Raw genomic sequence first — 13,305 nt, forward strand, 5'->3', positions numbered from 1 at the left:
ATGTATAAAGAAATATGCAGAAGAGCACTTAGAGTATGCCAACATCATGTAAGAAAAGGAGAGAAATATGAATTTATGGATATATTTTTCCTTTCTATACCCAAAAAAAAATCACTAACGAAAAATTAATAAAAATGGCTACCTGTAAGGGAAAGGAAGGACATGGTTACCTACAGAGGGAAGGAATGAAAGTGAAAATTCTCTGAACAGATATAGTTACACACAGCTGGACTTTGGAATCACGTAAATGTTTTGTATTTAGTTAGAAATGCAACCCCTAAAAAGTGAAAACCAATGGAAACAAAAAAAGTCTAACTGTGCATCAAGTTGTTGGCATAACTGCACAGAGAAAAAAATCATTTCAAGTGACTTTGGAACACAGAATTTTGACTATACAGTCTTACTGGAAATATGGTACAAAGATGAAAAGCTGAAAAAACCTTAAATGCCATTATGAAATCTTACTGTGAGCAGTAACATTGGTATTATGAAATTCTATGCTGTTTAAAACATTTCTTTGTATTACTGTTATAAATGCATATCAGTATATTGATAATTATAATGTAATAATAATATATAATTATTAATTAACATCTGAATCAGGATAAAGCAAATATATAATTAAGCTACTGTTGTTAGGAACTAAGCCACTCAGTATAAAGAAAAAGATACAAGTGTTAAAAAAAAAAACAACTATGCAATCATCAATCTGAATTTGAAATGTCAACGTGAATTGGTCTTTTTCTTTTCTGAAATATGTATTTCCTAACACTACCCACCAAAAAATCCTACAGAGAGTGTACATCATAAAATAGGCAATCAATCCTATCCCCAGATATTTTGATCCTGAAAAGACTGAGCTCAGAATTTATCTGTTTAAACTTTCAAGGTGCTAATGAGCTGAGGACTCCTGTAACTCATAACACACAGCACTTTTGTTAACTTGTCCCAAGTTAATTCGCCTTAGGTTCTCCTCCATTTCAGTTTAGAATTCTGACTTTGTTTTTCAATGGTTCTAGAACTCTTGACCACTTTACTTCATTAGGCTATAAGATTAAAGAAATCTCAAGCATTTGCTTTAAGACACCACAAAGAAGGTTTATTACCCACCAATTGTCCTCTCCTTCAACCAGACTAGAAACTAAAACCAAACATGTTAAAAAAAAAAAAGAAACAAAAGAGTAACATTTTGCTGCAGAACCTCCAAAAGCTATTATTAATCAACTCAATGAGGTAAACCCATAATACATCAGTTCAGCATCCAGTATCAGCAGCCTCTTCTATCCACTAATTTCCTGATAATAAAATCAAAACCTAAAGCAAAGTACTATCTTTATCCCAAAAGAAACAGATTAAATAAAATGTTCTTATTATTCAACTTTATAGTTGCTAGAGTTCCAATATGTCTACGGAAACATTTTCAAAGCAGTTTAAATAGTTATGGATATAAAGCCAGTTTTATCTATTGCTACTATCTTCTTAGTCCCAGGCATTAAATCTAGAGGCATAACTTAAATAAAAACAAATGCTGTCTGCATTATAGATTTGAATACAAATTCTCTGTAGTACATTTGAGGTTAAGATACTAGAAAGACATGCCCCTCTCTTCTCTTATAAACTGAAAAAATTGACACTCTGGTATAAAAAGTTTCTAATCTAAAATCCAGAACAAAAGTATAACTCTGAAATTGAGCTTTTTGTTAACTACAAAGGAGTTATGCTGAATAATAAACAGTATACTTGCTATAAGGCATCATTTTTGGCAACATAACCATTTTCATGAGCTGAAGTGAAATGTTTGGAGTAGAGATGCGGGGTGGAGGGTGGGGGCAGGGCGGTGGCGGGAAGATCTGAGGAATAGATATTCAGAGATTAACTTTTTAAAGTGATGTCTACAAACCTCTCTCAAAATACAGTCTAAACCTCAGATTAAACTTCAGTCTCAGCTACATAAAATCTTTCTCATCACTGATCATACCCAACTTGAAATCATGAAATCTGTCCATTTTTCTTATGTTTCATGCCTTTAGTTTTTAGATCACAGATTTGTAATTCTTCCTTTGCATAATGTCATCTAGCGTAAGACAATGACAGTGCTGTCTGACAAGACGTGACAAAATACAGCTGGAAATAAATAAAGATACATACGCATATATGTATATATTTATGTGTATGTATGTATTTCTAAAAAATTCTAAAGCAGATGTATTTAAAGAGTTTAAATTCTCAGGTTATTTTTAAGTATCTTTCTATTCTAGAAAAGATATCCAATACAAATGCTAATCAAAAGAAAGCTACTGTATTTAGTAACATTATTAACAATAAAGGGTATTTCACAAAGATAAAGTTAATTCAACAATAAAAATTATGTGCACCTAATAACACAGGCTCAAACTATATAATGCAAAACTAAAAACATTTGAAAGATAAAAAGGCAACACATTAAAAAAAGTAACTTAAAAGTATCTTGCAGAGAGGGAAGGAAATAGCAAAAACACAGACATGAACAACACAATTGAAAACCCTGACCTAACTGTTCTGTACAGTACCCCAAAACTAAAAATATATGTCTCAAGTGCATATTGGAGGAGGAAATGGCAATCCACTCCAGCATTCTTGCCTGGAGAACCGTGGACAGAGGAGCCTGGCGGGTTACAGTCCAGGGTGTTGCAAAGAGCCTGAGTGACACGACAGAGTGTCTAACACCTGACTGAGTGATTAACACTTTCTTTCAAGTGTATAGGAGATAGTTTATCAATATTAACCAAATGTTGGGACCACAAAACAAGCCTCAGCAAATCTTAAATCATGCACAGAATGTTCTCTGACTCCAGTTTGTCAAACCAGAAATCAATAACAAAAATATAACTAGCAAATCTCTAAATGTCTGGGTGCTAAACAACAGATTTCTAAATAAGCAATGGATTAAAAAAATATATAACAGAAATCAGAAAGTATTTTAAACTGAATGATAAAGACAAAATAACATATTAAAGTTAGTGAAATGAAGCTACAGCAGTATACAGAGGGAAATGTATAGCCTTGATGACAGCAAGTTATAAAAGCATCCATTAAGTGAGAAGAAAAAATTTTAATAAAGAGTGTATGAGAAACTTTTGGAGGTGACAGATGTTTATGCCACAGATTACAGTGATGGTTTCACAGGTACATCTTTATCTCCAAACTCATCAAGTTGTACACATTAAATATGTACAGCTTTTTGTGTATCAATTGTAACTCAATAGAATGGTTAACAGGGAAAAAAGGCAGGGAGAAATAACTCACAAGAATGAAAAGAAATTAAAAGGAATCCCAAAGTTATTTTTTTAAAAGACTCATAAAAATTAATAGTCTCATGAAATGATTAACCAATTTCTGGATTGAAAAAAGGGAACATCACTACAGATGCTATAGACACTTAAAAACAGTTATCATGTCAGTAAAATTTAAAATTTAAATGAAATGGTATATTCTTAGAAAAATAAAACTTAAGAAAATTGACACAAGAAATCAACAGAAGACATGAATACTTCACTATCTGCCCAAGAAATGAAATCTACAATAACTTTCCCACAATGAAAACTCCAGGACCAAAAGACTTTAGCAAACATTTAAGGAATAAACAACACCCACCCACAGAAACCCTTGCAGACAAAAGGAAAAGTGGGAAATTGTAAAATAAAAATTCATTTTATAAGGCCAATGTAATCTAGGCATCAAATCCTGACATAGACATTATCAGAAAAGGAGAACTACATGTCAATTTCATTCATGAAAGCTGATGCAAAAATTCTAAAATATTAAAAATGGAATGCAACAATATTTAAGAACAAAAATATGTCACAACAAAGTTGTATTTATTCCAGGAATATGAGATTGGGTCAACATTATTTAAAAAATCAATGTAAAAACTTTTGCTTCCAGTCAGGACAGAGAAGAGGGACTGAACCTAGCCCAGTCTATGCAATAACCACAGACAAAAAAAGAAACCACGTCATGGAAAATGAACAAAAGAACTGATAGGCACTTCAAAACAGAAGGTATCCAAACGACACACACACACAGAAGCACGTGTGCGCACAGTCGCACGTACATGCACACACACACTAAAGGAGTTCAACATCCTTAGTCACCAGGGAACTGCAAGTTCAAATCACAATAAGCCATCCCTACATTTCCACCAGAAGGACTACAAAAGAACTCTTTCAGGGTTTCCATCACAGTATTAACTACAATTACTGACTTTCCATAGGATCACCAGTATTTTCTTGTTTTGCTCATCTAATTTTCTAATTTGCCTTCTTAAAAAAATACATTAAAAAAAAAATACATCAAGCTCCTATGATAAAATTTTTTCTTTTTTAAAAAAGGCAAAAGGAAAGGCATAACAACATTCTTGATGTGATATAACTTACTCTGAGTATTAATTTTAATAAGCTTAAAGTATTACTGGTTAACTCACATTTTCATATCAAAATACATGACAATGGTTTTCTATTACAATATTATGGTTTGAAATGTTGTTAAAAAGAAACTTACATGACCACATGCAAACATAAAATTAATCTGTTAGTACATACAGAACTGGAACGGTCAAATCATTCAACACTGAGCCATTAGCATGTGAGTACTTAAAACCAAAATATCTGCCACTATGGTCTGGTGATAAAATATACAAATAAGTCTATTAAACAAAAACAGCTAAATGAACTTTAAAAAAGCATGAAGATTATGATGAGTTTCAAGCACTAAATGCAGGAACATCTGTCAAACTCCCAATGTTAGGTGACAATTTAGCGGTCAGGGATGGCACTGATGTAAGCAAGCAGCATGATGAACACGTACTTTAAGGTTTTAGGTGACATTCAGCTCTCACTACTCAAGGGAAGGACTTCCCCCCATTACAGAGGCATTGATACACTGCCCTCTGTACCTGGCACGTCCTGGGGGAGCTCAGATGCCACCTTCTTCTCTGCCATGTTGCTGCTATCGTGGGTTTCTGAGACACACCCCATGGGACTCCTCCCTTCAGAGGGAACAGTCTCTTCGGAAGAAGCATTTGTTGTGTTGTCGCCAAGATTTGCTGACACAGAGTTACCTTTATCCCCAACTTCTGTTGGCTCTACAGTAAAATGCACAACAAAACTTTAACGATACCCTTTAAAATTGCTCGAGGACAAATGGCCACATTCAGTCATCTACTGAAAATGAATGAGCACCAAAACACCTGGCTTCTATTCAATGGCCATACTGAAGCAATTAGATTCTGGGATATTTTTGCAGCAGGTAATCCAAAGGGTAGTTAAGAATATTTGGTATTATTAAGAATGTTTAAGTAGTCAACATAAGAAGGAACATTTTTTATCACCCAAAAGTGTATATTCTGATAGAAAAACAGTGATTTTTCACCAACAAATCTCATAGGGAAATTGTACCTTATTAAGAAGTATAGAGATGTGGATATAAAATCATAGCAAATCCACCAATATATAAAACTCATTACAATGGTTATACATGTTATAAGGAGGAAGGATATACTAATCTCTTTAGAAATGTAAAATTAAATAGTTGTTTGTAAAAAAAAAAAAAAAAACCTCATTTTCATTTTGCAAGTAAAATTGGAGATTTCCTAAATAACACTGATGAAATATTCTTTTTAACCAAGTAATGTCTTTACCCTCAGATTTTCCTTGCTCGGGATCGACGTCATCTGGTGTTTTGTCATCACTGTCTTTTTCAACAATCTGGTCTTCAAATTCCTCTCTGCTTTTCTCAGCATCTTTGGAGTTACTAGTCTCAGTCTCATTCTTGTCCTTGTCTATTTCTTCTGGGCTTTTAACAATATCAATGTCTCCCTTTTTGGCTCTTATGGATTCCAAAATTTCTTCTATAATAAAACAAATAAAAAATTGTGTTTCCATATTACCAAGTATAAGGTACTACAAGTGTTACTTAAGAGTTTCAATACAAGCTATTAAAAGATAAATTTGTTAAACGCATTAAGAACTCTGAAACAAGGATCGAGATTACCAGTAACAGTTTGATACCTAAGAGAACTTGACCAATTTGGTTATCTTCACAGCTAGAAAACAGTCTTTTAAAATTGAGATTGCTACAGATTACTGTAATATCCTCTGCCATGTAAGAAAAACTGTAAGCTGACACAGACCCACAGTCTGTGCAGTGTGGCACGGTGACAAAAACCTAGAGACCCATGACCTAGTACAGACCTGCCTTAACTGCGTGAGCTGGGCAGGCTACTTAACCTTCGGTCCTCCACCGTAAAATAAGAAAACAAAGGCCCATTAAACATTTCTATCTGAAATCCCATAGCTTTCTGAATGTCACTAACGCCTAATGGCTCTAATTTCCTCTCAACCTCGGTGCAGTGAGACCATAACACGGGTGCAGACCACAAGGAACAGCAACACAGATCCCTGGATACTGATGTTCTTTACATCATAATACAACACTATCGTGTTTTACTTTGCTGCTCAAACTGGTCCAGCTTTTGGCCACTGGGAGCTTTTCCAGGGGAGTCCTGTATCTTTTAAACACACTTCCCTTCCCTCCTTCCTTACTTTCCAACACTACAAGATGCTCCAGGCTCACCTTGGGTGTTCTCTGCCCCAGCCCTAGAATATACCACCTCTCAAGGAATCTTGACTTTTTTTTAATTGGAGAAAGAGATTTAGAAGTCGTGATCTAGGCACTATGTGTTCTTCTTACTAGTGGGGTGTCACTGCTTCTCTCGTCACCACAGACCCAGGGAATGTATATACGTATATTAACCTACGTATATATACATCTTTATTATTTCTGTATCTGTCTGTGTGTAGCGGGGAGTACGTGTGTGGTTCATTCAAGCATGGATCTGCTGTTTTTTTGTAAATTCACTGTCTGACAGAAGTTGCTTTCATTACAATTTATCTATTTATTTGGTTAACCCTATTATTCACAGTAAACCAGTTTCAGAATTGCTAAACTGTACTCCCATGAGAAATAGTGTTTGTGAACAAGAAGAAACATTAACGCCAAAGCTGGGCACCCATGGTACCTCTTTTGGGATTTTTAAATTTCTTTGTTTACATTTCCTTTCTTTAAATGTTCTCTACCTTCATTTTCATCCGTGTTTCCTAAATTGTAGGTTTCCTAGGATTAGAAAAACCTTGTAAAGTCATCACTGAAAAACACTGACCTCTCTGCTTAAAAGATTATCTTTGAGATGGCTGGAGTTAATTCCTTACTCTCTTTCTCTCACCTTCGATGCTCCTAAATCCCATAAGAATTCTAAGTCAGTGATTATAGAAACATCTAAGTCAGCTATAGGACAATTTCAAACAGAAGGAATTCTAATACATATATTTTCTGTCTTCACCATCACCCCAGGATCCTTTTTTTACATCATTTCCTTATATCCTGTTACCTATCTATACATCTACACTGCTTTCAGTTCCTATTAACCCTAATGCATTTACTCGTGCTATATACACTAAACAATGGAAGTATCTCAATTACTGTGAAAAGAACTTTTTATTTGGAAAAAAAATTTATTCACCAATTACCTGCTTTTCTTAGAGCCATATTATTTCTTACTTTAAAATATAGCTCCATCCTGATCAAAGTGTTACACATTCAACCAACTTCCACCCTGCCACATAATGAGGATAGAGTTAAAAAAACAACTATAAATCAGATCACCTAAATTAGGTAGAAAGCACAGGTAGGATGACCAAAGGTCAACCTTTCTATAAAGGTTCTAATTTTAATAGTCTATCCTGTTATCCACTCGATCAAGTATACAAATAATTATCAGTATATATGTCTGTATTTTCAGCTCAAGACCTACAGTACTCACAGCCTTAAAAGAAACACACCAAAAAAGTGGGGAGGGGGAAAAAAAAAACATTAAGGGGGTGACAGAAGAAATAATTGGTCTAGGTTGTATCTGATCTGTAATAAATATGCATCCTCAATAAACATGTATAGTAGTCTATACTTTGCAGGAATATTTCAAAATTAAATAGAATTAACCTACCAAATATTAAAAGTCATCTTCTCTCAGAAAAAAAATTTATTCCAAAAATAAACTTCTTTCAAACAAGCAGAATAAAGCATTACAAAACACAATCACCAAAAGGGTGTATGATAAAACGAACTATTTACAGTTACAAATATATAATAAATTTTAGAATCTAGATGGTAGGCTTATGTACTGGATAATTCTTTTAACTTTCTGTATATTTGACAATTTCAAAAATATGAGGGGAAAAAAACAGAAAAAATATTCAGAAAAAAAAAAAAAACCCACCAAAAAACTGAATTAAACTCTCCTGAAGTGGACATATATGTATATAACAACCAGAGAGATGAAAATGTGAAAGGATTTATGCTATTTGTGAGGTTAAAAAAGAAAAGTCATAAGGATAAGCTGGGATTCTGAGATCATTGATAAGATACTGTAAATTATTCTTGGCTATTTCAGGAGCCCAGTAGTCTGTTTTCTTTAATCTCATAAAACCCCCAATTAAAGAACACCACTAGATATTATTTTAGGTATTTACCTGGACTGGATGCTCCTAAACTATTATAGCCAAGATTTTGGTTCCCAGAGAGAGCAAATAAAGATAATGGTGGCAGATCGGTGTTTTAATAGGAAATTCTTCTATCTGAATGTTTAATTCATTGCCAATACATTCCTTAGAAAGTTGCTGAGAGGATTAAAGGCTTGTATAACATCTAGATGAACACCTGGCCCACAGTAGGTACTCAAAAATGTTAGTTTCCCCTTCTCTTCCCCATCAATTTTCAATTCTTGTGAATCCCTCCACCTTTAGTACCAGGTTGGTTGTACCTTAGCAAAAAAAAGGGGAAGGGGGGAGAAAAAAGAGAAGAAAAATGTCACTTGTTGTCTAGATCTCACCATTAAATTCAAGGTACACTTTACCTTATTTAAATTAAATTCAGCTGTACTAAGAGGGTAGCTGTCCACAAGCTGTGGCCACATATCTCTAAGAATATATTGCGCCCTAATGCTCAAAGCTCTATTTCTGATTATTACAAAAGGTTTAAGTGATTTTTAAAAGTACATCACAGGCTGAATTACATGAAATATAACATGCTTATTGTAGGAAATTTGAAAAATATAAAACAGAAAGTAACTATAATCCTACTATGCTGATTAGTTATTTTTTAGTGATAAAAGCTGATTATTCACCCAGTTGATTATTCAGAGGAAGAGAATTTAAGTACCTCAATAACCCAGGTACTGTTTTGGCATGGTACCTCATACATTCTCCAATGTGTAGTACTCCATCACATGGTAATTCAAATGAAAGTAACCAATTCCTCCACAAATTCATTTTCAGTTTGACATTCCCCCCAGTCAGACCACTAAACATTTTAATTATCCATTTCTATATTGGCTTTGTTCTTTACTTAAGATGAGGAAGTGTTACTCGCTCAGTCGTGTCCGACTCTTTCGACCCCGTGGACTGTAGCTGCCAGGCTCCTCTGTCCATGGAATTCTCCAGGCAAGAATACTGGAGTGGGTAGCTATTCCCTTCTCCAGGGGATTCCTCCTGACCCAGGGATTGAACCTGGGTCTCCTGCACTGCAGGAGTACTCTTCACCAACTGAGCCATCAGGGAAGCCCATGATTAAGATGATACTACTATATATATAATTTTGTACACAGATGAGTTCACTCTAGAAAATATTTCTAATTCAACACCTGATAAAAACACATTCCACATTGCTTTTTAGGGGACAGCATGGCTCATTATTACTATACTAAAAGCTGAGACTGCAAGAGAGTAAAAAGGGATTTGTCAATTGCAATGCTGGGATCCATAAAAGGAAATTAAGAGGGGAAGTGATCCTCTTAATTATATTAGTACAATTATCAACCTCCCCAAAGAATTCTGATGAGTAAAACTTATCTGATGGAAAAAAATACACATTAAAAAAACCCAGATCTAATGATAAAAGATACTTTCAACTACCAGATATGAATAAATATAACTCTTGTTAACTAAATCTACTAGTTTTTGAAGAAGTACAGGGAAGTCCCTGTACTATTTATTTTTTTTAAATGTCATATAATTCATTATTTGTTACAAAGCAGGGAATAAAAATAAAAACACTGAGCAGCAAAATAAATAAGGCAGTAATCAAAATCAGAGAAGGCAATGGCACCCCACTCCAGTACTCTTGCCTGGAAACCCCATGGATGGAGGAGCCTGGTAGGTTGCAGTCCATGGGGTCACAAAGAGACGGACACGACTGAGTGACTTCACCTTCACTTTTCACTTTCATGCATTGGAGAAGGAAATGGCAACCCACTCCAGTGTTCTTGCCTGGAGAATCCCAGGCACGAGGGAGCCTGGTGGGCTGCCGTCTCTGGGGTCGCACAGAGTCGGACATGACTGAAGCGACTTAGCAGCAGCAGCAGCAGCAATCAAAATATGACGCAAAGTGTAAAATATATATCCATGAGTCCTGATATACACGACTGAATAAATAAGAATACACAAATCTGTGCAGGAATCCAAATAACGTATATAGATCAATGCTCCCGCAAGGAGGTGGACTGTGACTCCTGATGGCCTAAGTGGGCTATGCACAGTGACTCTCTCCCCCAAACCATAGTATGGGTGGGAGGAGTAATTTTACAAGAGAGAAACCAGACAAATACTGCCTCAATCAGATGACCCAAGTTAATATCACTGGTGATAAATCATGCTGGTGGCTGGTACTCTGGATAAGATGACGAGGAGGGCACTTCATCTTTGTGGTCTTCCTCCCCAAATACACAACACAAGGCTAACTCTAAGAAGAACACAAGACAAATCCATGTTGAGAGCATTCTTTTAAGTCCCTGGCCAGCAATCCTCAAAACCTGTCCAGGTCATCAATAATAAGGAAAATCTGAAAACCTGTGACATCCTAGAGAGACAGGATGACTAAATAGAGTGTGGTGTCCTGGAAGGGATCATGAGACAGAAAAAGGACGTTAGATAAGAACTGAGGAAATCTGAATAAAGTATAGATATAAGTTATTAAATATATCAACACTGGTTCATTAGTGATGACAAACACACCACACTAATGTGAAAGTCGCTCAGTTGTGTCTGACTCTTTGCGATCCCGTGAACTATACAGTCCATGGAATTTTCCAGGCCAGAATACTGGAGTGGGTAGCCTTTCCCTTCTCCAGGGGATCTTCCCAACCCAGGGATCAAACCCAGGTCTCCTGCATTGCAGGCAGATTCTTCACCAGCTGAGCCAGGATGTAAGATGCTGATAATAAGGGAAGTCTACCGCAGGGTATGCGAAAAACCCTCCATGCTATCTTAGCAACTTTTCTGTAACTCTAACATTATTCTAAAATTGAGAGTTAAAAAAAAAAAAAAAGAAGCCAAAGAGTAAATTTTAAAGGAACACCATTTCTCATAATTAAAAACAGGACTCCCTAAAAGGTTTATTAATAAAATTTGTGAATTAAAAAACAAATATAATTTGTGGAATATCAGTAACGAGTAAGACACGGTACCAAACACTAAAATGTACAGGGTCTCTAATTTAAATTAGGATGAACAAGGTTCTATTGGGAAAATATTATAAAGAATTAAAGTAAAATAGTCATACTTGAAAATTTTAATACATTTTTAAATTTTGTAGTTATGTCACACCTAGAGTTTATCTCAAAAAGTAAAATCTAACAAAAAGTAAAATGAGAAGAATTTCCCACTCACCATTAGCTGCCGCCAGAAAGGATTTGTTACTGCCCCGAGCTTTATTGGTCAGGTCTTCAGTTATGTCCATGTGCCGGTGGATTTCTTCACGCATTTCTTCTAGAATTTTGCAGAGCTCTGCCTCCCAGTAATCTTTGTCTAGACAGTCAATTAATTCTGCAAGTTGGACCTTTGTGCTGTAGTACCAAATTTTCTTTTCATTTTCATTTTCTGTATCTTCTTCTCTGTTTAAGAAAAAGCACAAAAACACTTTATATGTTAGACATAATGGCACTTATCTGACAATTTTATCTATCCAGTGAAAGTTAAAATACATAACACAAAGACTGCACACTAAAGTTCAATTTATTAACACTTATTCACAAGAGATCGTCAAGTTTCATTCAAATTCAAGGTACTCATTTTACTTGAACTTCTATTTTGATGTCCTAGCCCAACATAGACAGCATATTAAAAAGCAGAGACATTCCTTTGCCAACAAAGGTCCATTTAGTCAAAGCTATGGTTTTTCCAGTGGTCATGTATGGATGTGAGAGTTGGACTATAAAGAAAGCTGAGCGCCGAAGAATTGATGCTTTTGAACTGTGGTGTTGGAGAACTCTTTTGAGAGTCCCCTGGACTGCAAGGAGATCCAATCAGCCCATCCTAAAGGAAATCAGTCCTGAATATTCATTGGAAGGACTGATGCTGAAGCTGAAGCTCCAATACTTTGGCCACCTGATGTGAAGAACTGACTCATTGGAAAAGACCCTGATGCTGGGAGGGATTGGGGGCAGGAGGAGAAGGGGACGACAGAGGATGAGATGGCTGGATGGCATCACCGACTCAATGGACATGAGTTTGAGTAAATTCCGGGAGTTGGCGATGGACAGGGAGGTCCATGGGGTCACAAAGAGTTGGACATGATTGACCAACTGAACTGAACCAAACCTAGCCCACAACAGCTTAGGATAAAATATAGTAAATGTAGATAAATGTAGCTTGTAGTAGTGGGAAGAGAAGAATACAGCAACAAAGAAAGATTTCTAAAAACATGACACTCAGAAATAGGACCTTAAAACTCAGAGTGTGTGAGTACTTGGTGGAGGATGGTCTTGGTGACACTTCAATCGACATTAAGACCATCACTTGTAACAATAGCATGCAGAGAACTTTAACCAGAAATATTTAAACTCTGTTCAGTACCTGACAGGTACAGAGCAGGATCATGTTATACTACAGTTTAGAAACATTTCCACCAAAATGGTGGAAATGCTTTGTTAAATTTTGGTCCTTGAAGGAATCATCTCAATTGAGTGACATCTCATCGCTTTCCTTGCCTGTGGACAATCAAAGCTCAAACTGGAAAAGAGCAGAGCAGCTTCCTGTCCTGCTTAAATCTTTCTAAAGATGCCATTCACTTGCAATGGAGGCAGACACTTGCACACGAATAGTCACTGATTAAAAACACAAGGCAAATTAATGTCTAGCGCCAGACTTTTAAGAAACATATGTGAGGGTAGTTCTTCTCTCATTCAAAAGAATTCAGGATTCCATAGGCATGCATTAA

General features: G+C 35.7%; 1 protein-coding gene across 18 annotated transcripts in view; it reads right to left on the bottom strand.

Moving 5' to 3' along the window:
• The window catches only part of BPTF (bromodomain PHD finger transcription factor), a 133,222-nt gene that overhangs the window by 65,513 nt on the left and 54,404 nt on the right, over positions 1-13,305 (bottom strand). For 12 of the 18 annotated variants that reach the window (XM_059878591.1, XM_059878585.1, XM_024980958.2 and 9 more), the window contains exons 3-5: positions 11,757-11,980; positions 5,678-5,887; positions 4,934-5,122 (exon numbers count right to left, since the gene is read on the bottom strand). In XM_059878591.1, the coding sequence (XP_059734574.1) occupies positions 4,934-5,122; positions 5,678-5,887; positions 11,757-11,980 (623 nt within the window). Of the gene's footprint in view, positions 1-4,933; positions 5,123-5,677; positions 5,888-8,564; positions 8,790-11,756; positions 11,981-13,305 lie in introns of those variants that run through there. The other 6 variants (XM_024980957.2, XM_059878594.1, XM_059878592.1 and 3 more) reach the window with 3 other exon arrangements.

The sequence above is a fragment of the Bos taurus genome, chromosome 19 (genome assembly GCF_002263795.3).
Source record: "Bos taurus isolate L1 Dominette 01449 registration number 42190680 breed Hereford chromosome 19, ARS-UCD2.0, whole genome shotgun sequence".
Classification (NCBI taxonomy): domain Eukaryota; kingdom Metazoa; phylum Chordata; class Mammalia; order Artiodactyla; family Bovidae; genus Bos; species Bos taurus.